This window comes from Erpetoichthys calabaricus, chromosome 2 (genome assembly GCF_900747795.2).
Source record: "Erpetoichthys calabaricus chromosome 2, fErpCal1.3, whole genome shotgun sequence".
In the NCBI taxonomy this organism is placed as follows: Eukaryota; Metazoa; Chordata; class Cladistia; order Polypteriformes; family Polypteridae; genus Erpetoichthys; species Erpetoichthys calabaricus.
The window spans coordinates 6,509,487-6,535,740 of record NC_041395.2 but is presented as its reverse complement, the minus strand read 5'-3'; the positions used below and the strand labels follow the sequence as shown (position 1 = coordinate 6,535,740).

At 40.6% G+C, this 26,254-nt stretch overlaps 1 protein-coding gene across 1 annotated transcript in view; it reads left to right on the top strand.

Moving 5' to 3' along the window:
- Positions 1-25,249, top strand: part of lig1 (ligase I, DNA, ATP-dependent) — a 103,695-nt gene extending 78,446 nt beyond the window's left edge. Inside the window, exons 23-26 of the mRNA XM_051923603.1 lie at positions 5,666-5,719; positions 6,159-6,302; positions 6,435-6,527; positions 24,500-25,249. Coding sequence (XP_051779563.1) covers positions 5,666-5,719; positions 6,159-6,302; positions 6,435-6,527; positions 24,500-24,580 — 372 coding nt within the window. The 3' untranslated portion in view covers positions 24,581-25,249. The remainder of the gene's footprint in view (positions 1-5,665; positions 5,720-6,158; positions 6,303-6,434; positions 6,528-24,499) is intronic.
- The last annotated feature ends 1,005 nt before the right edge of the window (positions 25,250-26,254 follow it).

The following is a 26,254-nucleotide window of genomic DNA, read 5'->3' as shown; positions in this document are numbered from 1 at the left end:
CTTAACTCTTTTAGGGCTAATTTTTTTTTTTGTTTCTTTTCTCCCAGAGCTGAATATTTTCCCAAAAATTTACTTTTTTTAAAAAAGAACACAACGCTATTGTTTAACATATCAACTCAACAAAAAATATTTACTTTTGACAAATGTTACTGTCTTGCATGTTGTATGAGCCTGCATACCATATGATTTCACATACATGTTACACAGCAAAGTCCTGCCAAGTTTGATCTCACTCAAAGCAGCCAACTGCAGTCATTGCCACAGTGCACTGTTTACCATATGTGTTGCACTGATGTTTCCTTTTCAATTGTCTTTTGCTGCACTTTCTCACATATATTGTTAGTGTGTACTGTAGAGAGACAAGTCACCCGTTTGACATTGTGTCATGACACTGCCACCAAGTTTCCCACCCGCATGAAAACCGTATTGTCACCTCTTTTCATCTTCAGCCTGTGTCTCCTGTTCACCCTCACTGTGCCACAAGCTCCAATTCCCCTTCTCTGTAGCTCCATGAACAATTCTGGGCAGGTATAAAAATTGTCCAAATGTACACAACATGACCCAGATGTTCATAGCCCTGAAGCAGCTCCAGCACAACCTGACTTGTCCAGGGACAGTTCTCTGTTTGAAAGAAATACTTTCCTGTATATGTGATTACTTTCAGGGAGAAACCAGTGTTTACTTCTGCCAGTACAAAATCCTTTATGCCATACTTTGTGGGCTTGTCTGGTATATATGAGCAGAAAAAAAGTCATCCCTTTTATTTTATCATAGATTCATGCACAGACAAATCACGGCCAGACTGATAAAACTGTTTTTCTGTTGGTTCCACAATGTCAAGCAGGGGCTGAACTTTATACATGGGGTTATAGCCTGGCTCACCCCTTGGGATTTGCTTCCGGTTATCACAGTTGTGAATAAAACTTTGTAGCAGGACATATCTATCATCACACGGCATAACCTGTCCAAAGCCACCAGGGGACAAAGCACGTTTGGACCAATGCTCCCTGAAGTTATATGGCCAGTCTAGTCCCATCTCTATTTGTAATGCCGCCACAATGCCCTTCATCTCGTCTTTTGTTGTGGGTTTCCACTTTGAAAAATGAGAATGCAGTGCACGCGCAGCCTGCGATTCAAAAAATTGCTCTGCATACCTGTTTTTCTGATCTGAGATCAGCCTGAAGTAGTCCAGCGGCTGGTAATCTGTTTAGTCCAACAGCAAGCCATGCTGTCTTGTGAAGTCCGGTAGCCAGTTTTGCTCCCATGGATCAATGTCTGGGTATTCCTCCCACACGAACCTTGCCGTAGGTGCGTCGGCCGCGCTAATGCGCTCAGCTGGCAGCCAATAAGCTGGGGTGGCATCGGCTGGTGTCTGATCAGCTGATGCCAGCTCCTCACTCTCCTGCTCAATCTCCTGATCACTGTCAACAAAATCAGATTCTGAAAAATCAGAGTCCGACTCGGTGATAATGCGCAAAACATCATCTGCTGAGTATTTTCTTTTCTGTACTCACTTCGCTCCCTCGTGAGATGTCGATGCCATCTTGCCTTTGTTTACATTTCGTAACTCACGCACACACAAGGATTAGATGGCTAGTCAATGAGTCTAACATTCCTCCAAGCACAGAGGGAATGCCTTTAATGTAACGGTGAGTTTTGTTGCCATTAACAGCTGATTGTCGCCGTCTACCCCTGGATGTTGACTTTTGTCAACATGCTCCCTCAACCATTCTCACTGTGCTTTGTTATTTTCTACCAGCCATATTGGTCTCTGATTCCATCTCAGGCACACACAGTTTATAGACATAATTTTGCACCTGCAGGCCTGGAAAGATATAAAAAAAAATAAGAAAAGAGTTTCTACTGTGTTCTGACATGCGTGACCATGAAAATCACTGGGGTTATGGAAGAACAGGACTCTTAGGCTTGAGTGAGTGTGCAGACCCCACCTAGTTGTATTGAGGGAAACAAAGAACAACAAGCATGTAGTGTGAAGGTTAGGGGCAGTGAAACTTGAATAGCTCACCATAAGAACAGTAAACCCATAATGAGCAGAGCAAGAGTAGGTGATAGGTGTATGGAGGGGCACAAAATGACAGAGACAGCATCAGAGATTAAGAACAATATCTACATTATCTAAACCTGTTTATCCAGAGAAGGATCACAGGAACCTGGAGCCTACCCCAGCAGGCTTGGATGCAAGGCAGGAAAAATCCCTGGTATGCAATATGTATGCTAAGGCTGATGTTAAGAACAAAAAGAATCAGATATTTCAACTATCTGATTTGAAAGAGAGAGAAACATTGAAAAAATGGGGCAGATATTTTAAAACATAATTCTGCTACTGGATTGTTTTCAGAATATCAGGTATTTTGAGCTGTGAATATTTACTAAAAGATAAATTAATAAATATAGAATAAATACAAAAACACATTAGAATGATTAGCTTTACATCACTTGGCAGATTCTCTTTGCCTACCTACCTGTAGTTCAGTATCGCTTCGTTGTTGAACGATGTTTTTAAAGCAAAAGTGATTGGTCAGCAACAATATACTGATCTTGTATGTTGACCTTTTCAGTCTCTCGATCAGCGCCGTTTTATTTTCAAAAATTGGGAGTGGTCTCCCCTCGACTTTCTCGTGTACTCAGATATAGGGATGGATATTTGAGGAGTAAACCACAAGACGAGGATTATATTATGTACAATAAAGAACCATCAACAACAAATCAAATGAAATTAATAATATATTGAACAATTATTATAAAAGTAAACTTGAATAAATTGGATTCTGCAGCTGCATGAATAAAAAAAAAAAAAAATCGAGTATGTGTTCAGGTAAAGTACCACTTCTGGTTAATGGATTTGGCCCAAAAGTTAATACAGATCAACAATTCTGGTGTAACAACCACATGCTGAATTTCATCCATCTATCTAGTTGCATTTTTGAGATATCGTGTTTATACACCCACACCCACAGACATAATTCCAAATAATGGTATTTTCAGACTCAGGGAGGTCTAAAACGTCAAGATTCATCAAAATTTCGATGTCGAATTTTTTTCATGATTAGTATTCTTTCTCTATACTTAGTATACTTTGAGTGCAAAGTGGCAGGTGTATTACTGTCAACAAAAAGCAGGAAATAAACTGAAATGTTAGTCACTCTTGATTTTTCTGTCCATACGGTAAAGTTTTTGTTGAGCAGCACATTTCAATTTCAGGCGTTTGAATTACATCTTGATATACAACAAGTGCTAAGAAAGGTGGTGCATAAATCGCTTTCTATTCCACAGGCTTTACATGCGTATTCAGCTCGCTCTGTCACTGCAAATGTTGTGTGAACAACCGGCCTCCTTCACCAGCCCCGCCATTCACTGGATGAATACGTGCGGGCGGCTCATGAGGGATGACTTTCAGTTTTAGAGTTATAGGTTATAAGGGTTAAAAACTAACGGCAAGAAAATGTATTAAAAAACGAAACTAAAATTATGTTTAGTAAATTATTATTTTATTTCAGTTAGTCTTTCCAGCTACTTTAATAGTTTTGTTTAGTTTTAGTTTTTCATTGCAGTTTTGTTAATTATTTTATTTCAGTTTACGAAGATGTTTTTTTAATAATAGTTTCAGTTTTGATTTTAGTTTTCGCTAACTACAATAATCTTGCTGCAGAACATCTGTAAGTTTGAACCTATTACTGGTTCCATGAAGGATGCCCATTTGTAATATTCTGAAATTTACATTTTCTGTTTCTGCTAATCTAAACTTTAAATTTAAACCTCTGGCAGTTTACTGCTTACCTTTTCACCATTTGAGGTCATTCATTGCATTTCAGCTGATTACATTTGAAGAAAAATGGAGGTGCTGTAAACCTCTTGACCAGTAGTGTATCTACAGTAGGTTACATTTCTCAAGTTTCTCCCTGTTCTCACATACAAAGGGACCTGCACTTGACCTCCATATATAATGGTCAGAAACCTTGATGCTCTTCACGCCTATCCGACTAACTGTTCCTGTTCCTTTCTATCTAAGTGCTATACTGTTGTGACTCAGCGCTAACATTAAGAACTTCCCGTTACCTTTAACCTATAAGGGGTGGGGCTGACTCTTCCATTACATTCACATTCAAATTTAGCAAACACCAAGGTAAGTTTACCCTTAACATTCGGATTTGTCTCTTCCAGCGGCTACTTGAGTGTAGGTAGAGATGAATGTGAAGAGGGCACATTATGGATAAGTGACTTGGATGAATTACATTAGCAAGTTATTTACTTCCATCCAGTAATTGAATTTGATTAGTTTAGCCTTCCCTTAACACTTTGTGATTCCAGCATGCTGTTGTGTGTCAGAACGGCTCCCATTTGTCCATATTGCAGTTTGCAGTGCAGTGTGTGCATGCAGCCAACGTCTCCAATGGTCAATACTAAAAAAGCAGAACTTTGCTTACTATACTGAGATCCTGTGTTTTTAAGTGCCTCTGCTTCATTTGCAACTTTTTCAATAAAGCCAGATCAATTCAACAAAGAAGAAGACACAGAGCTTAAGATTTTAAATGTTAACATCTAGTCTATTATTCTTTTAAGATGCGGAGGTGGTCCAGTTCTTTCTCACTCTCAAAACTACCATTTGAGCATTATATTATCTGGACTTTTTTAATGGGTTTACTTTTTTAACTAGCTATGCTACCCATTTAGGATGGGTTGAAATCTAAATAATTAAAGTTTGCAGTGCACCATACAATGTGTATGTCTCTGTTTTATGCTATTTGGTATGGAAATTGTAAAAGCAGTGTTAAACCTTTGTGATATTCATCTGTTGGAATGACAAATGCAATGCATGTTATATAAATGTTTGTGACGTACCATCTGTTGGAATGACAAACACAGTGCATTATATATAAATGTTTGTGACGCGCCATCTGTTGGAATGACAAATGCAGTGCATTTTATATAAATGTGATGCACCATCTGTTGGAATGACAAATGCAGTGCATTTTATATAAATGTTTGTGACGCACCATCTGTTGGAATGACAAATGCAGTGCATTTTATATAAATGTGATGTGCCATCTGTTGGAATGACAAACGCAGTGCATTTTATATAAATGTTTGTGACGCACCATCTGTTGGAATGACAAACGCAGTGCATTTTATATAAATGTTTGTGATGCACCATCTGTTGGAATGACAAATGCAGTGCATTTTATATAAATGTGATGCGCCATCTGTTGGAATGACAAATGCAGTGCATTTTATATAAATGTGATGCACCATCTGTTGGAATGACAAACGCAGTGCATTTTATATAAATGTTTGTGACGCACCATCTGTTGGAATGACAAATGCAGTGCATTTTATATAAATGTGATGCGCCATCTGTTGGAATGACAAACGCAGTGCATTTTATATAAATGTTTGTGATGAGCCATCTGTTGGAATGACAGAGACATAGCTACTGGATGGACACACAGACACTTGTCCTTTTATTAAGGTGGATGAGAAATTGATTTTCAGGTTTTGTTAGATTAGATTGTAATTTATTTGTCCCCAAAGTGTTGTGGGGCAATAATGTAATGACAATTGTCTCTAGTACAGTTGAGTTTGTATTTGTTTGTTTATTGTCTGAAACTTTTTTTTTTTTCCTGAATGTTTAACTCTGTGTTTGCAGATTGGGACTGGATTTAAAGATGAAGATCTGGAACAGCATTTCAACTTCTTCAAGGTCAGCATCAGTTTCTGGTATCTTAATCCTATTCTTTTCCTTTTCCCAATTTTCCCCAGCAAATGTTCCCAAGATTCCTGTTCATATTTTTAGCTCAGTATTCATGAAGCTTTTCTTTTGGAGTATCCATCTGGAGATCACTGACCAGATGAGCACTTTATAACCTGGATAATTGACCTGTGAACTGCTATAGTGATAAGAAGTGCCCCCTTCTCCAACTCTTCTACACTTGTTGGAGTTTTGCTGCTTGTGAGGCTGACAAATCCAAAGTAAATATAAACAAGAAACATATTATATGTAACAGACTGATTTGAAATTTGTCCAAAGTATTTTCTCAGGATTAAATACATGCAAAGAGGTGAGACTGTGTTGCAAGGAAGACAAAAGCAGCATTCATTTCATTTTCTAATGCTCTTTTGTACTTTTAATTTTATTTCAGGAGCATACATTACCTAAATCCCGTCCATATTATCGTGTGGATCAGTCAACTGAACCAGATGTGTGGCTGGATGCCGTTCAAGTGTGGGAAGTCAAGTGTGCCGACCTCTCCTTGTCACCAGTTCACAAAGCAGCCATGGGCCTGGTCAGTATTATATGCTTTTCATGTTTTTGCTAATCCATAAGCAGAGTGTTTTACATCATCATGACAATGAAATCCAATACCCTCGTTGTCTGTATGTCACAAATCTGTCACACGTTTATGCTGAATTTGCAGGTTGACCCAGATAAAGGCATTTCTCTCCGTTTTCCCCGATTTCTAAGGATTCGAGATGACAAGAAACCAGAAGAGGCTACTTCTGGATCACAGGTCGGTAGTTGATACAAAAGCTGAATTTTGATTTATTTATTTAGTTACTTTTTTTGACAGATGGTATTTTTGTCATTAAAGTTTGATGTATCTGAAGTCGCTTTCCCAACGCACTCTGCCTAAAAGAATGGCTTTACAAAATGAAGAGATTTGTATGCAACAATTTGGTGGGAGTCACATCGGCGCATTGCATTATCCAGTGAAATGTCTTTACCAAATATACAGCGGTCAAGATTGTTCATTTTAGTTTTCAGTATGCTTTATCATCCTTGAATGCGATTTGACCATTTGGAGGGATGTGTGTGCCTCTCTGTGTGTTTGAGGACATCTCAACTCAAAGGTGACTCCCTAAATCTGATGAAACTTGACGCCATGATTAACATTGTAAAATGCTAGAGGCATATTGTTTTTATAGCAAATTTGTTCCATTATATTTAGCTTAAAAGAGAACTTTTGTTTTATGCTATGAGTGTAATAAGTCGGGGAAAAATATGGAAATGGGATCAAAACATCAAGTTTTCAAGAGATTTACAGTCATATGAAAAAGTTTGGGACCCTCTCTTAATTCTTTGCATTTTTGTTTTTCATTGGCTGAGCTTTCAAAGTAGCAACTTCCTTTTAATATCTGACATGCCTTATGGAAACAGTAGGATTTCAGCAGTGACATTAAGTTTATTGGATTAACAGAAAATATGCAATATGCATCGTCACAAAATTAGACAGGTGCATAAATGTGGGCACCCCAACAGAGATATGACATCAGTACTTAGTTGAGCCTCCTTTTGCAAATCTAACAGCCTCTAGACGTTTTCCTCCTATAGCCTCTGATGAGTGTCTGGATTCTGGATGGAGGTATTGTTCACCATTCTTCATACAAAATCTCTCCAGTTCAGTTGAATTTTGTTGGACAGCCTGCTTCAAATCATCTCATAGATTTTCGATGATATTCAAGTCAGGGGACTGTGACGGCCATTCCAGAACATTGTACTTCTCCCTCTGCATGAATGCCTTTGTAGATTTCCAGCTGTGCTTTGGGTCATTGTCTTGTTGGAATATCCAACCCTTTGTGACTGATGCTTGAACATTATCCTGAAGAATTTGTTGATATTGGATTGAATTCATCTGACCGTCGACTTTAACAAGGGCCCCAGTCCCTGAACTAGCCACACAGCCCCACAGCATGATGGAACCTCCACCAAATTTGACAGTAGGTAGCAGGTGTTTGTCTTGGAATGCGGTGTTCTTCTTCTGCCATGCAAAGCACTTTTTGTTCTGACCAAATAACTCCATTTGTATCTCATCAGTCCAAAGCACTTTGTTCCCAAATGAATCTGGCTTGTCTAAATGAGCACTGGCATACAACAAGAGTTGCTTGTTGCAACAAGAGTTGCTTTTGGCGTGAGTGCAGAAAGGGCTTCTTTCTCATCACCCTGCCATACAGACGTTTGAATTGTAGAATGGTGTACAGATACACCATCTGCAGCAAGATGTTCTTGCAGGTCTTTGGAGGTGATCTGTAGGTTGTCTGTCACCATTCTCACAATCCTGCTCATATGCCGCTCCTGTATTTGTCTTGGCCTGCCAGACCTGCTGGGTTTAGCAGCAACTGTGCCTGTTTTTTTTTTTTTTTTTTGTTTGTTTTTTGTTCTTTATTTCGCCTTATACAATTTCTTGTATTAGGAATTTGTTAGTTTTCGCATACCCCTTGGGGTCAGAGCGCAGGGTCAGCCATTGTACAGCACCCCTGGAGAAATTACAGGTTAAGGGCCTTGCTCAAGGGCCCAGCAGAGTAGGATCTCTTTTAGCAGTGACGGGGATTCGAACCGGCAACCTTCGGGATACCAGCACAGATCCTTAGCCTCAGAGCCACCACTCCGCCTGTGGCCTTCCATTTTCTGATTCCATTCCTTACAGTTGAAACTGACAGTTAAACCTCTGAGATGGCTTTTTGTAGCCTTCCCCTAAACCAGGAGACTCAACAATCTTTGTTTTCAGATCTTTGGAGAGTTGCTTTGAGGACCCCATGCTGTCACTCTTCAGAGGAGAGTCAAAGGGAAGGAAGCACAACTTGCAATTGACCATCTTACATACCTTTATATCTCACTAGCCAACCCGTGGCGTAGCATACGCCGCATTATTATTTATTGATGGATGAACACTTCCTGAACGACAGTTGTCCAAATGGGGTGGGTTTGAGGATACGACTGTGAGTGAATGAAAAAATGGAACTCTGGAGAGAGCAACATACAATTCTCCGTGACTGAAAACTGGGTTTGGCAGATACAGGCATATCGTTTTGAAAGTTTGTCCCTGTGTCTTATTAATTGTCATTGCAAAGGCCAATCTAACAGGAAATTGTCTATGTGTAAAAGTAAAAGGCAAATTTGAATCTGATGGGGTCAGGGATATCTAGGGAATAAGGACAGTTTGTGAGGTAGGAGCTGCGATAGTTTTACACTCCAGTACATTGCGGTGAATGCGGGTAACAGTCAGTCTAGTGCCATCACAGAGACTTCTTGCTGGCATGAGGTTTTTGAGAAGCATGACGACTGAACCTATTTTAATTTTGAGTTTATGCGGAGGCATGCTAGTGGGAGTAAGACTGTTAAATTCTTTGGGGAATGAAACTTGATCTGCGGGATCGTCTGTAACGATGGAGGCAACGCTGGTGAAAGTTACTTCGTTGGTAGGGATAACTTTCAGTACTTGTTCATTACGGTGTAGCGAGTCTTCGTTGGTGACGCTTAATATAGCTCGTGTACCGAGTTGTTCCAGAGTCACAGTTGAGAAGTCGATGTTGCCATATAGTTGTTGAACGGGACCAGAAATAAAAGGAAAACAATGTGAAGGTAAAGGAAGTGGGAGGAGTGTTAGAGCTGGCGGGCGGGGCTCTGTCGTGCGTGCGTCTTGCTTGTCATGGACTTAGTGAATTATATATATAGATGATTGGATACACCTGTCTATGAAGTTCAAGGCTTAACGAGCTCATCACACCAAGTAATCAGCATTGAGTAGTGACAGGCATTCAAATCAGCACAATGACAAGGGGACCCACATTTGTGCACAGTCAGTTTCTCACATTTGATTTCATTTCATACAACTAAATACTGCGTCACTAAAAATCTTTGTTCAGACAACACCCCAGGACTGAGATGTTCCTAGGAAATGAAAGACATACCACTGTTATCTTTTGTGTTGAGAGTCAGTTATTATGCAGGCTGAGAGGGGGACCCAAACTTTTTCATATGACTGTATATGTGTTAGGCATCCCCACACATGAGTTGTCCTCCTCTGTCTGGCTGTCAGGATGAAGATCTGCGAATCTAGTAACTGAGAAATTAACCAGTTAATCCGAAAGAATTTGGCACAGTTGCATTATAAATTGATGAATGTATCTTTTTTTTGTTTTTGAGTAAAATTACTCAAGTAGTGTCTGATGTATACTGGATTCAAAAAGTAAACATACCCCATCACTTTCTGCACAGTTTATTATGGTGTAGCTTTCATTTTAAATAAATACATTTGCCATTTTTGTCCATCAGTCTGTACTCCACAACCCGTAACGTCAAAGTGAAAACAGGTCTTCAGAAAGGTTTGCAAATGTTTAAAAAGTCCAAGACTGAAATCTCTCTTTCCTAGAAGTCTTCAGACCCTTTACTGTGACACTCCAAATTGTGTTCAGGTACATCTGGTTTGCTTTGATTCTCCTTGAGATGTTTCTAGAACTTGATTGGGGCTCAGCTGCAGCCAGGACAATGCTGGAGGGGCTTTGGGACAAGTCCCATACTGTCCTTGAGTGGACCAACCAAAACCCAGACTGGAATCCCATAGAACATGTGGGGAGACCTGAAGATGGTCATTCACAGACGCTTCCCATTTAAACTAACAGAGCCTGAGATGATCTGCCAGTTTGAATGGGAAGAACTGCTCAAATGCAGGAGTGCAAAGCTTGTAGAGTGTTACCAAGAACACTTGAGGCTGGAATTGTTGCCAAATGGGCTTCTACAAAGTAATATATTAAAGGTCTGAATACTTCTAGGAATCATAGATTTAAGTTTTGAATTTTTTGCAGTAAATTTCTAGAACTTTTTTTTCCCCCTTTATTGTTATGAATTATTGAGCATAGATTGTTGGACAAAAGTGGCAAATTTATCCATTTCATTTTAAGTCTTCAACACAATAAAGTGTGCAGAAGGTGATATGGTCTGTATACTTTCCATATTTCATACTGGGTAGCATTGTCAACTGCAGAAACGGACATATCTTCTTGTCACATGACATTTTCTCTTTTGCTAACTCGTTCTCCTTCCTTTCCTTGATCCTTTTGTACATTTTTTCCTCCATTTTCTTTTCCTTGTGGGACTGTCCCTTACCACCCATATTATTTCTTTGATCATCTTCTTGAAGTTTCTGTGCACCTGCTCATTGCTCCTGTCGTGTTGTCTTTAATGAACTAAACACCGAAGATCTGCACGGGAGACCATCACCTTTGTTCAACAGCTGCAGATCTGCTAATTAAATGACTGCTTTCTGAACTCTGTCCCCATTTCAGACCTCCCCTTTCCTTTTAAAGGCGGGCATTGCCTTGGGTGACAAGCTTGTTAATTTGTTTTCTCAGGATTTGATGCAGTGCCAGCACAGCAGATGCTGTTAAGTGCCTGTTGATAATGCCCCATTTGCTCTTTTGAATGATTTTAATAGCACCTCTGACATTTTTCATTTGAATCCGTTCATGATAAGCCTGTGAAAGCTTTTTTTGTTTTTCTCCCCATTATCATGACGGTCGCTGCAGCTTGTTGCTCCGTTACTGAGCATGTCATGTTCTGTACTCTGCTGCAGGAGGAAACACGGCCGTTTATCAGTTAATAGTCTGAGCACTGACCAGAGTCTCATGGTGGTCAGTCGCCCAAAATAACCCGCCATCTGTTTACAGCGAGTTGTCTTCATGTTGAGCTCAGTTTAAACACCTAAGTAACTGTCTGTCATTGATTGCATATCCCCAGAAATAGCGTTATTGTCAGCTTTGTTGGTTGTCATGGCCGGGACTGACTAACACTGTCATTTACAATCACGTCATATGCTGAAACAGATTGCTTTTATGTTCTTTGTTGTGTGCCTTCCTCTGAGCTGCTTCAATTTAAGCACAACAGCATCTAAAATTCAGAAATGTTTGCCACGACTGTGACCAACACTCCCCCTCTGAGGATTGGCCACCCTGGTGCGTGAAAATGTTTTTTCATGTACGCCAGTATGATCTATGCATTTCTGTATATAGCACAAAAAACATCATGCATATGATTATTTACTGTAACGCACATCTCATATTGTAATATCGGGAGGGAAAAAAATTAACTGAACTGATACAATTTTTTTTAAGTTTATTTTTGCACAAAATTTTACTGAATGTTTAAAAAAAAAAAAAAAAGTTTCCAACTTTCGTAAGTTATAAACTCTGTGGCTCATTAACAACTGTCTAGAACTTAAAAGTTGAGTTTAATTCTCATCAAGTTTTCCAAATGTTCCCATCTAAATGATTTGTTTCTTAATTGTTCATTAGCCCTAAATCTTCTGTCACAGTCGGCATTTGGGGCCTGTTATGTTAACTCCTTGAAGTGCTGCTGTTGTTTAGTAAATCTGACCACATCTGAAATTTCCCTTCAGCTCCAGTTTCTCATTTGTCCCGTGAAGCCTAAGGTGGCGTACAGCTGCCCCAAACCTGACACAGACAGACGCAGGAGGCACAAATGCAACCTTTTATTTATTTCTTCGTCCCTCATGGGAAACGCTTTCACCCGTTTCCCACCGGTACAACACAGTTCACTAAGCACAGCACAATACAATACTCTTCTTCTTCTCTTTGTCTTTCTTTCCACCTCCACTCCTCCTAGCTAGCTTCGTCTCCCTCCTTCCGACTCCGGCTCCCCGAGTAGCTCCTTTTATAAGGCACCCAGCAGTGCTCCAGGAGCTTGTTGATGCATTTCCGGCAGTACTTCAGGGTGTGGCGGAAGAGCTGCACTCCAGGGCTCAGCAGTAGCTGCAGTGCCCACAGATCCCAACAGGGCTGTACCAGACTACCATGGAGCCCTGTGGGAGTTCGAGGCACTGCTGCGACCCATGGGGGCTGCCACCTAGCGCTCCGGGGGATGTACTGCTCTGGATATGCTCCCTCCTCAGGTCCTTCCAGCGTGGCAGCTTCCCTGGCCGTATGCCACAGTCCTTAATTGGTATCTTAGAAATCGTTTAGTGGTTTAAACGCAATCACATCCACCTCTGCAGCTTTGACAAGACCTACAAATTTTGACTTCTTAAAATCTGACCTGGTGTAAATAGTCCTTAACAAAATCTCAGTGTCACTCATTGGGGACTGTCCATCCAAGCATCATCTCTATTCAAGTCCTCTCAGTATGCCACACAACGTTGCTCTGATAATCCTGGAATGGATGGGTGCAAAAGAGCAGCTACACCTTTTCATTGGCGGGACTGTTGTGCTGTCCGAGGTCAACATCACCGTCCGGTTTAAGTTGAAATTGTCTCCCCTTGTGGTCATTCGAAGGAACTGCAGATCCACAAGTTGTTCCTGTTTAATTGAAACAAAAGATCAAACAAACTGTGTGCTCAATGGCACTGAACAAACAAAAAATCTGGGTCCTTGTTTCAGGAACCTTTCTTGGCAGAAAGGAAGGAGCAGCGTCTTGTGGTGCATTCTCATAATGAGTGACGCCTCCTTCCGGGAACTGCAGGATATGTAGCGACGGGACCGGAAGGGACGGGGTCAACTGACCTCACTGAGCACCTTCTCGGCATTGTGGAGGGAATTAAAGAGGATAATGTTAGCACCAGCACCCCCTCTCGACCTGCGGTGGAAGTACAAAACTCAGAAGAGGTGAACTGACACGCACGCTTGACACCATATACAGGTGCTGGTCAAAAAATTAGAATATCATGACAAAGTTGATTTATTTCAGTAATTCCATTCAAAAAGTGAAACTTGTATATTAGATTCATTCATTACACACAGACTGATGTATTTCAAATGTTTATTTCTTTTAATTTTGATGATTATAACTGACAACTAATGAAAGTCCCAAATTCAGTATCTCGGAAAATTAGAATATTGTGAAAAGGTTCAATGTTGAAGACACCTGGTGCCACACTCTAATCAGCTAATTAACTCCAAACATCTGCAAAAGCCTTTAAATGGTCTCTCAGTCTAGTTCTGTAGGCTACACAATCATGGGGAAGACTGCTGACTTGACAGTTGTCCAAAAGACGACCATTGACACCTTGCACAAGGAGGGCGAGACACAAAAGGTCATTGCTAAAGAGGCTGGCTGTTCACAGAGCTCTGTGTCCAAGCACATTAATAGAGAGGCGAAGGGAAGGACAAGATGTGGTAGAAAAAAGTGTATAAGCAATAGGGATAACTGCACCCTGGAGAGGATTGGGAAACAAAACCCATTCAAAAATGTGGGGGAGATTCACAAAGAGTGGACTGCAGCTGGAGTCAGTGCTTCAAGAACCACCACACACAGACGTATGCAAGACATGGGTTTCAGCTGTCGCATTCCTTGTGTCAAGCCACTCTTGAACAAGAGACAGCGTCAGAAGCGTCTCGCCTGGGCTAAAGGCAAAAAGGACTGGACTGCTGCTGAGTGGTCCAAAGTTATGTTCTCTGATGAAAGTAAATTTTGCATTTCCTTTGGAAATCAAGGTCCCAGAGTCTGGAGGAAGAGAGGAGAGGCACAGAATCCACGTTGCGTGAGGTCCAGTGTAAAGTTTCCACAGTCAGTGATGGTTTGGGGTGCCATGTCATCTGCTGGTGTTGGTCCATTGTGTTTTCTGAGGTCCAAGGTCAACGCAGCCGTCTACCAGGAAGTTTTAGAGCACTTCATGCTTCCTGCTGCTGAGGAACTTTATGGAGATGCAGATTTTATTTTCCAACAGGACCTGGCACCTGCACACAGTGCCAAAGCTACCAGTACCTGGTTTAAGGACCATGGTATCCCTGTTCTTGATTGGCCAGCAAACTCGCCTGACCTTAACCCCATAGAAAATCTATGGGGTATTGTGAAGAGGAAGATGCAATACGCCAGACCCAACAATTCAGAAGAGCTGAAGGCCACTATCAGAGCAACATGGGCTCTCCTAACACCTGAGCAGTGCCACAGACTGATCGACTCCATGCCACACCGCATTGCTGCAATAATCCAGGCCAAAGGAGCCCCAACTAAATATTGAGTGCTGTACATGCTCATACTTTTCATGTTCATACCTTTCAGTTGGCCAACATTTCTAAAAAATCCTTTTTTTTTGCATTGGTCTTAATTGATATTCTAATTTTCCGAGATACTGAATTTGGGACTTTCATTAGTTGTCAGTTATAATCATCAACATTAAAATAAATAAACATTTGAAATACATCAGTCTGTGTGTAATGAATGAATCTAATATACAAGTTTCACTTTTTGAATGGAATTACTGAAATAAATCAACTTTGTCATGATATTCTAATTTTATGACCAGCACCTGTAAAACCAATGAATGAATAGATAGATAGATAGATAGATAGAGTGAAAGGCACTATATAATAGATAGATAGATAGATAGATAGATAGATAGATAGATAGATAGATAGATAGATAGATAGATAGATAGATAGATAGATAGATAGATAGATAGATAGATAGATACTTTTTTTAATCCCAAGGGGAAATTCACATAAACCCAAGAGCAGATAAACTGGCACAGGCTGGGAATTTTATTATACCAGCAAGCACAGTTTTGTGAATTGATTCACTTTCATTTAATACGTAAGTTTCAAAAATGTAAATTTTTATGTCAGTTGATTCATCAACTCTCAAACTGCGGTAAGCAGATTTTCTAATTTAATCTAATTTGTCGGTTTTGATTGTTGAATTTATACACACCATGAATTGAAAGGCATCATTTTTACTTCGCCATCTATCCGTCATTTTCATGTATTTGACAACTTGGTCGTGAATATCCTGGATCATCAACATCGAAGAATTTATTTTCTCAGCCAGCAAAGTGTAACCTATTAAAACTTTGTCAGCTGTCACTTATTTTCGCCGCACAAGTTCTTTTCTGTCTTCATGTTCTTGTTTAGATTTTGGTAATTTATTTATTTATTTATTTTTAAACAAGTCTTTTGATTGATAGACTTGATGTAATTTTGGAAGAATTACGTGGCTAGGACTGGTGAGCTTTGTTGGGCTGAATGGCCTGCTGTCGTCCAGGTTGTTCAGATGTTTTGGGACTGAATCCATATGAGTTTTCTACTCTTAATTCAGAAGTTCCCCTTTACGGTCGGTCTATTCTTTCCCTGAAATCCATTTTGTTAAAAAATCCTGCTTTCAAACGTATTTTGTAAAAAAAATTCCTCTCAGAAGCTCACACTGCCCAGTGCTAAGTGGTTTTAACAAAACACTCAGTCGTCAGCCATTCTGCTTTAAACCCCCTAACACCGTTTCTTCAATGTTCTACTTAGGTTCACTTTGGTTAAAGTGACAGAGAAATGATAGCATAGACTGTTTCATGTAGCACAACTTTCTTTGAAACTTAAATCTGCTCAACAATTTTAATTTTTATTTAAGTTTTGATAGTCCCATCTTTTAGCAAGCGACCATGTAAAATGTGTGAGCGACGTTCTTAGAATGTGTGACCTAAACATTTGTGTCATCCATTATTACAGCAGTGTGTTGGTGTTTCAGGCGTGTTTTGATGTCTTCATGTGGTTTTCATTTCTGTTTATGGTGGTCATGTGTTGCTAGGTATCTTTGTAGCCAAACTATTCTAATGGACTGCATTGTCCTTGCTGGTGACACCCTCTTAGTGGGCAGCCAGGTAGGAAAGTGTCAGGGTTGGACATCACCGTTGTATTGATTCCATCTCCTTATTGTCTTCAGGTGTACATTTTCTGGTGCCTTAACACTAGAATCCGTTGATGCCTACAAAAACACTCGTAATCCTGGGCCACCTTAAATTCCCTCGGACCTCCTCATTAGTTTTGCAAATGTGTCGAGCAGCAGTGGCAGCAGACGGCCTGCTATCCCATGAACCCCACCCCCAAAAGACGGAGCTCAAGTTCTCCCAGCTCAAGTCTGTTTATCGTGATGTAAGGTGCCTGGAGTTGTACACAGTAAATAATCTATCGTTATTTGGGACACATACATTTCATGTGAGTTCTGTGTCTACAGTCTGCGTAAGTGTAGGATGACAGGATATGAGAAGCAAGAAATGCTGAACACATAACTAGAACAGAAACGTTTTTCATGTTCTACTATGTGGTGTATCGGCCCCAGACACACACAGGCACAAAGACACAAGTTTAAAATACACCCTTTTCTTTTTCTTAGCCCACAGTGCAGCCATCACCACCAATAACCTTAGTTCCCCCCCCCCCTTTTTTCTTCCTATCTTTACCGCCTACACTCCTCCACACAACCTCTGTCCACCACCTCCTGACTCCAGCTCTTGGCATGGAGTGAAGTGGCCTCTTTTATAGTGCACTCCGATCTTCCTTCAGCAGCAATCCCGAGTGTGGCAGAAGTGCTGTAAGGGTCCCCAGAAGTACTCCACATGTGCCCGGATCCTCTTCCGGCAGCACTTCCGGGTGTGGCGAAAGTAAGGTACCCCCTGGCGGTGACCATGGTCCCCAACAGGGTTTGAGCCTCCAAGCTTCAAGCCTGTGGCCCTGATGCAGTCCAGGGAGGCTGCCCTCTTGCGTCTTGGGGGGAGGTATTGTTGTGAATATGTCCTCTTCCCTGGTCCTTCCATTATCGAGGCGTCACCAGCCAAGGCTCCCAGCCGTCTGCCACAACTAATAATTGGCAAAATGCTAACGTGAAGTGTAATATGTGTGAAGACTGAAGTCCAAATATCAAATCAACACTTTCAACAAAGGACACTTGGCTTCAGGGATTCTAATGTTAAAATATATTTTATTATTACACTATTTGTAGGCTTCTTTTTTTTGGTTTTATGTCAGCTGGTGGTTTTAACAAGCAATTAATTAACTCACCCGGGAAAAAACAAAAAGTCCCCGGTGAAAATGTACCCTCTTGTGTAATCGGGGAAATGGCAGAAAGGTTACAAGAGTCCCAGCTGAAAGCGTCAGAAAGGGTAAGTGGTTTGGGAACGTTTCACTTCACAGGACAATATAGTTATCTGCAGACAATGTAAAGCTGTAGAAGAAATAAATTTAAACGTAGAAGGCAGCAGAGCACATCACGGGCAAGAGTCTCCCTGCCTTTGAAGATATTTACCTTCATCGGTGCTTGCGTAAGACAAGTAGCATCATAAAGGAACACAGCCATCCATCACACCAGCTGTTCTCCTTGTTACCGTCTGGCAGACGATACAGGAGTCTGGCTGCTCGGACTACAAGACTTAAGAACAGTTTTTACCACCAGGCCATTCGACTTCTCAACAGCAACACCTAAACACTTACTTACACTTACATTACACCTACATTGCACTACTCACACACAAGCTGTACCTGCACACACTCGGAATACTGACTGGAACATGCATCTGCACTTCTAAAACATTATCTGTGCAATAACTGTCATTTGTACTTGCTGCTCATTCAACTCATATTGCTCTATAACTTCTTTTAAAACATACACATTTTATTTTATATGGCTAGTCTATTTTTAACTTGTAATTTTTTTTAATTATTTTTTAGCTTTATTGGATCTAGGCTGAGTGACTTGTTTTTCTCGTCATACACATTTCATTGTATGTTGACCCTGTGTTAACCTATATATGACAAATACAGTGAACCCTCGTTTATCACGGTTAATCAGTTCCAGACTCTACCGTGATAAAAGAATCTTCGCGAAGTAGGATTCTTTATTTATAAATCGAATATTTTCGCAGTTAGAGTATAGAAAACCTGTTTACGACCTTCTAAATACGTTTTTTAACATTATTAGAGCCCTCTAGACATGAAATAACACCCTTTAGTCACCATTACACTCGTATTACCCAATATATTGGACAAAATAAGAGAAAATAAGACATATTAGACGTTACAAATATCATATTATTACTAGGCTCACCCGCCTTTTAAGGCGGCCGACTTTTATCCTCCATTTGTGTGCGCTCCATGTGTACATCAGGCATGTAAGTGTAGGGAATAAGAACATCAAAGTGCCCGTTCATAACATCCCCTCGAGTGCCTGTCCAAAGTCGTACAATGTCAGCCCAAATCTGTACCGCTAAAGATAGAGTTTCATGCACTAAATAAGCTATAGATGAGAATAAGCAAGCACCATCTCCCCTGATATTTACTACGCGGTGTGGCATTTGTACTCCATCAACATTAATTATTTCCAGAGACATAATTTTGTCTATTTTTCCAGAGCATCGCGCACAAAAGCAAGGGAACGATGGGAGCACCAGAACTCTGCTCACATCGCGTCGCTTCATACCGCAAGCAGCAAGTAGTAAGTTTGTGATAAGCGGAATACCGTTACGCTTTGCACTCACGGGACGGAAGGACAATCCCGACCGCTTTTATATAGTAGATTATTATACTGTACATTTAATTATACACACACACAGTTCTTACACACAACCACTAACCTAAGAAGGCACGAGCTCAGTAGGAGAGTCTTCAGGTGGTGCAGTATCTTCAGCAGGTGCGTCGTTGTCTTCTTCCGCTGAAGGAGTACTAGGAGTAGGCAGTGGGTGTCTGGGTGCGCGGCTGAAGAACATCTTGATAGGCAGTTGCTGGCGTTGTCTTTTTATATGCGTGAGCACGCTTTTGTAGGGTTTTGCCATCTTTGATCATATCCAAGAGTTTCACCTTCTCCTGGATAGTAAGCATCTTCCTCCAGCGCTTAGTTTCATTGTCAGAAGGCTTAGAAAAAGCAGCATGTTTAGGAGCCATCGTGTGGCTTAGATAAAAGTTCTCAGAAAGCGCATGCATAGTGATGTAAGCGTGTATGAGAAAAAATCGCGATAGAGTGAAGCCACGAAAGTCGAAGCGTGATATAGCGGGGGATCACTGTAAACCAAACCAAACCAAATTAAATTGGAAATATAATTAAAGAAAGAAATCTTGTCCTCAAGTAGGACATCTTTGAGTCCGGAACCAGGCAGGAAGAGACTTGTCCATTGTGTCTTTTATTGCTCCTCAGTAAATACTGAAGAAAGAGCATTCATCATCACCATAGTCTGTTATGAATGATCAAAGAAATAAGAGCAGAGGTACATTTTATAAACAACTTAATTTCCATAACAATGCTGATTAATGCATACACATCACCTGATACTTACTCTGATTGGTTCGTTGGTTTACAATTACTTTTCCAAGTCTATCCTGCTACACTCCAAAATCTCTTGGGTTGAGCTGTTACCCTAGAAATCTCTGTGTATGTGACAACTGTCCAGTCTTGTTGTTTACAGGATTTGACTGCTGATCTCTTCATCATCTCCTGGTACATACATTGTGTGTATGACCTTAGCTCTCCTCCCAGTACATTCTTGTCTTTTATCCACTTAACCATTTCCATAGTTCTCTTCATGACATTTCTAAACAGATGGTTATATATTTCAATGAGCACTGCAAACCAAAATACTTAACTATTGTTACCTTTAAATTATTTTCTCACACCCATCACAGCCTGATGACTCTGAAGCAGCATCTGAAAAAGACACCATTAGGGTTTCACCGAAAACTTGCCTGATAGTGATCTGTGGCTGACTGTGCTATCGTTATCGTGCGCTGCATAGCTTGTAGTTTTGTCAACTTCTTTTATGGGCTGTAGATAATCTAATGATTTCAGATATTACCTACTATCTTCAAGGATTATTAAAAAATATTATAAAATGTAAACCAATTTCATTTTAGTCACTTTCATAATACTCTCCTTAAAACACAATACCTTTGGCCCAGCGCTTCTTCCGTTCCCAGGCCCAATTCTTGTACTCCTCTTTTGTTACCATGTCTAGAAGCTTCTGTGATCTTCCCAGGAGTTTCTTCCACTGTAGAAGGTCTCATTTCCTTCAGTCTCAATTTTAATTTTGAGAGCAAAAAGAAGTCCAACTGCTGTACTGATGCAGATTTAGTACCTGTCCTTCATTTGGTGTGTTTTTGAGACAGTCCCCAACACATAGCCCAACGTCACGATTGGTACAGTCAATGCGTTTTTTTTAATGCACTTTTCTGTTGCTTGTACACGAAAGGGTAGAATGTCAGTACATGATACGACCCGCTTGATCTGCCCCTTGTGTTATTATCGGCAACTGCAGTACAAGACTTAGTCACTTCCACATGTCCCCGATGTGAATGACTTTTGTCGCTTTGTGAACAGTGCTTAGGGGGCCAACCTCTTTCTTGTCTCTGTACTTGATCGCAACCATTTTGCCTTTTTGCCATGCACTACCTTGCACTATCATGAATCTTAAGGTGACCAAATTCACCAGTCTTATCACAGCAGTTTCACTATCCGTGTCAACGTCTGATGACCAATTCACATTGTCATCGCTATCACTTCATTCAACTAATGGTTTCCTGGCCGACACTAAATAGTTTCAGTTTGTTCTAAAACTGGATTTACAGCTTCTGGTTTACACTCCATTGTGTTTTGTTGGAAAGTTCCACTCCACTTATGAATATTGATGAGTTACTTTAGAGTGGCGAGACGCATAGAAATACAGTAATCCCTCGCTATATTGCTCTTCGACTTTCGTGGCTTCACTCTGTCATGGATTTTAAATGTAAGCATATCTAAATATATATTGCAGATTTTTCACTGGTTCGCGGATTTCTACGGACAATGGGTCTTTTTATTTCTGACACATGCTTCCTCAGTTGGTTTGCCCAGTTGATTTCATACAAGGGACACTATTGGCGGATGGCTGAGAAGTTACCCAATCAGAGCATGATGTTAAGTTCCTGGGTGCTGATTGGCTCAGCGACGGAGAGCAGCATTCGATTCCACTTTGCGTTAGCCAGCATCTCGTCTTGCTCATTCAGCATCAACGTGTTTTGCTGTTTTAAAGAGTTAACTTTTGTGCTCGTTTGTGTTTATCTTTGTGCGTAGTCATGCCCTTCATTATGGCTCCAAAACGATCTGCTACTGCTTCCGGGACCATGCCCAAGCGCCAACGGAAGATGCTAATGGCATCAATGAGTTCACGGTTTGTTATATTAAGAAGGATGAAAAGAATATAAGATCTTCGGCCGCAGTGTCCTTTAACCAGGGCACGAAACGAGTTGTAAGTGGACGTAATAAGGCGGTAGTCCGGATGTTACCAGCCGAAATCAGCTGAGAATGTAAACATTACCAGAATGCAAGGGGCGCATGACTGCAGTGTTCGTATTTTAGAAATATGATACTAATACTAAAGGAATAATTATAATATATACAGTGTGTTTACATACATAATTTCAACGAATCTTACCTACTGTCTAAGAGAATATAAAGGGTTTATGCTGTATAACTGTGCGTGAAATGTTTATAAGAGTGTGGGAGAGTTTATAAGGGCTTAAAATATATAAAAATAACCATATAAACATGGATTTTCACCTTTTGCGGGGGGTTCTGGAAAGCAACCCCTGCGGTCGAGGAGGGATCACTGTAGTCCTGATTGTATTAATGTTATTTTAGCCACTAGATGGCAGCAGATTACGGTCCCGAGCGTTATTCAGGCTTTCTATGATGACTCATTTTCGAGGCAACTCAGGCCCCTTTGCCTGAAGAAGGGGCCTGAGTTGACTCAAAAGCTTGCATATTGTAATCTTTTTAGTTAGCCAATAAAAGGCGTCATTTTGCTTGACTTTTCACTACATTCATAATGACTAACATGGTACAACACCCTAGTACTATGAGGACTAATTGAAAAGTAATGAGTCTGATTTTTTTTTTTTATTCAGAGTCTGATGATTCCACAGGCTTTTTCAAAGTAACGTCCTTCACATTGAATACATTTTTTTTTTACGTTTCAAAAACACTTCAAAGATAAATAACTGATTGTTTTACGGCATCACTTTTAGCGATGTGGCTGTGCCATTTTTCTCTTCGTCTTTCCACGTAGTTGTTTTTTGAGTTGGTGTCGTAATCCCGCTCTTCCCAAGCTTAAAGCAAAAGTCTCACACCTCTGCCGTACTCTCACAGGTATGTCTTCTTCATCCACCATGACAACACATACGAGGTGCTTCTGCTCACTGCAACAGAATGCAGGTTCACACATTGTAGCTGCGTTTTCCCAAACTTACCAAAGTTCAGCAGCTCAAGCATACAAAATGGGATTCAGCAAGAGCCTGACACGTCAAAATGATTCCACAGACAAAATATCTTTGTTTTAAAAGCTTTAGTGAAAATTCAAAGTAAAACAGTTCACCCAAAAAAGAGAACATTGATAAAGCAAATGTTCAAATCTTAAATCTTATTTCATTTCTAATCATTACAAATCACTTCTAAACATTTCTGAACCATTTAAGAACAGAATTTAAGAACCATTTGTATGCTGGAAATGGGTCTTTTAAGTCCCTGAGTACTGGGACCTGCTCCAAACAACAACTGACTCAATTAACTCACTGAATCTTAATTATAGTAAGAAGGTTCAGTCTCTTACTAACTTACAGGGGAGAAGGCCTTACCATTGTCTACAACTATGAAAGTAATGATATTCTATTCAAGTTAAGCAAACGCTAACTGACAGCTTTAACTTTCTAAGTCTGGCTCTGATGTACAGTATGCTGTATACAAACAGCTGCACTGCATTCCCATGTCTTCCTCCATGATAGGATCAGTCTCTTTACTTTTCAATCAGCCCTAGTCCAATGGACTATAATGGCTAAATCCAGAGAGATATTTGGGGTTAATCCGAGAGTCTCGGGGTGAAAGCTGAGGAGGTTTATATCTGAATATTCTGTCATATTTAACATTTGGATGTGAATATGATAGATAGATAGATAGATAGATAGATAGATAGATAGATAGATAGATAGATAGATAGATAGATAGATAGATAGATAGATAGATAGATAGATAGATACTTTATTAATCCCAAGGGAAATTCACTTACTCCAGCAGCACCTTACTGATACAAAAAACAATATTAAATTAAAGATTGATAATAATGCAGGAATACAGACAATAACTTTATATAATGTTAACGTTTACCCCCCCCCCCCCCCCCCCCCCCCCCCCCCCGGGTGGAACTGAAGAGTCACATAGTGTGATGGAGGAACGATCTCCTCAGTCTGTCGCTGAAGCTGCTCCTCTGTCTGGAGATGATCCTGTTTAGTGGATGCAGTGGATTCTCCATGATTGACAGGAGTCTGCTCAGTGCCCGTCGCTCTGCCACAGATGTCAAACTGTCCAGCTCCGTGCCAACAATAGAGCCTGCCTTCCTCACCAGTTTGTCAAGGCGTGAGGCGTCCCTCTTCTTAATGCTGCCTCCCCAGCACACCACCGCGTAGAAGAGGGCGCTCACCACAACCGTCTGATAGAACATCTGCAGCATCTTATTGCAGATGTTGAAGGACGCCAGCCTTCTAAGGAAGTATAACCGGCTCTGTCCTTTCTTGCACAGAGCATCAGTATTGGCAGTCCAGTCTAATTTATCATCCAGCTGCACTCCCAGGTATTTATAGGTCTGCACACAGTCACCTCTGATGATCATGGGGTCCATGAGGGGTCTTGGCCTCCTAAAATCCACCACCGGCTCCTTGGTTTTGCTGGTATTCAGGTGTAGATGGTTTGATTCGCACCATTTAACAAAGTCCTTAATTAGGTTCCTATACTCCTCCTCCTGTCCACTCCTGATGCAGCCCACGACAGCAGTGTCATCAGTGAACTTTTGCATGTGGCAGTACTCCGATCTTATTTTATTTATTTATATATTTATTTATATTATCTTTTTTATCTGATCAGCAGGGCTCTCTAGTGTATTATGTGGCATTTCTAACACTGATGTCTGTTTTTCCATTTCAGGTTGCAGATTTGTATAGAAAACAGCAACAGATTCAGAACCAGGGTGCATCAGAAAATGCAGAACTGGAGGACTATTACTGAAATGTCCTTACCTTGTGTTCATACCAAGCTGTGAAGCACTCCGACGTGTGGAGTGAAGGGAGCCTTGTCGAATTGTGTCCTCGTGTAAAGATTTTGACTGTTAATTCCTTCCTACGGTGGCTTTGGATGACGGATGCTGTTGCTGTTTTTGCTTTTTGTTCTTTGCGTCTCACTTCACCTGTCCCATCAGATCTGACCATTCCTCAATGGAGAGTAACGACCTTAAAGTATTCTTACTTGTCTTGTGTTTGTCTTTGGACACCGTTAATTGTAAATACTTGTATAACTGCCGGTGGTGTTCCTGCACTTGCTGCAGACAGACGTTATTTTTCCATTAGGTGATGGCGTGTTTCCTTTGCAAAGTTCTGACTTGTATGGTCAGTTCAGCAAATACAGCCTTACTCAGATGGTTAAGTACTGCACCATACTTGTTTATTTTTATTAAATTAGCTGTATATTATTATTATTGTTTTCTGACCGATACATTGAGATTCATTGTGTCTCAATGCTAAAGGACGCGTCTTAAAATGGTACAATACAAAACATGATTTCCTCCAGAACACAATAATTCTTTCATCCATCAATTTATTTCCGACACTTCATTGTAAATTAAACTCTTAGTTGTTTTGTACTAAAAGTATTAATAAACCTAAAGCTTTGAGCAGCAAACGTCGTGTCTCTCACTTTTTAGGAATGAAGTTCTCGCAGAGCGTTTGTAGTTGTACAGTTTTTGCACTTCTTAGTGTCAGATTGTCAGCCTGGAAAGCACCAGCGGTATTTGAAGGTAACGTTCACAGCTTTGTGAACCTTTGTGATGCCATGGCGGCAAGCTTGAATTGAATCGCATTGTCTTCTCCGTGTCGGTAGTCTTTCCTTGGGATTGTAATGGTCACCTCTGTAATATCTGACTTGTACAATCATCGAATCAGGTATCACTACAGTCGTGGCCAAGTTTGGAGAAGTACACAAGTGTTGGTTTTCACAAAGTTTGCTGCTTCAATTTTTTTAGATCTTTTTCTCATATGTTTCTGTGGTATACTGAAGTAGAATTACAAGCTTTTTATAAGTTTCAAAGGCTTTTATTGACAATTACATTAGGTTTATGTGCAGAGTCCATACTTGCAACGTTGGCCCTTCTTTCTTTTTCAAGACCTCTGCAATTCACCTTGGCATGCTGTCTGTCCATCAACTGCTGGGCCCAATCTTGACTGATGGTAGCATATTCTTACATCATCAGTGCTTGGAGTTTGTGAGAATTGCCGGGTTTTTGTTTGTCTACCTGCCTCTCAATGACATTAAAGTCTGAGGAACGGACCCCAAATGTTGATGTTTTGTTCCCCGAGCCACTTAGATCTCACTTTTGCCTCACTTTTTGGTCACCAAACTGTTCATGGATGGTTGGGAAAAGTTGCTCTCGGAGGATGTTTTGGTAGCATTTTTTATTCGTGGCATATGCTCAGGATTGTCAGCAGGCAGTTGGGAGTTAGATGAAGACTTTTGGAGGATGGCCTGGTGGGTGTCAAGAAGGGCAGCAAGAAAAACATCAGGGACAGACTGATATTCTGGGATTGGACTGCTGGGGTCAAGTCATTTTCTCTGATTCATTTCCCCTTTCTGACTTTTTGGGACATCTGGAGAAGAAAAGGTGAGCAGTGCTACCATCAGTCCTGTGTT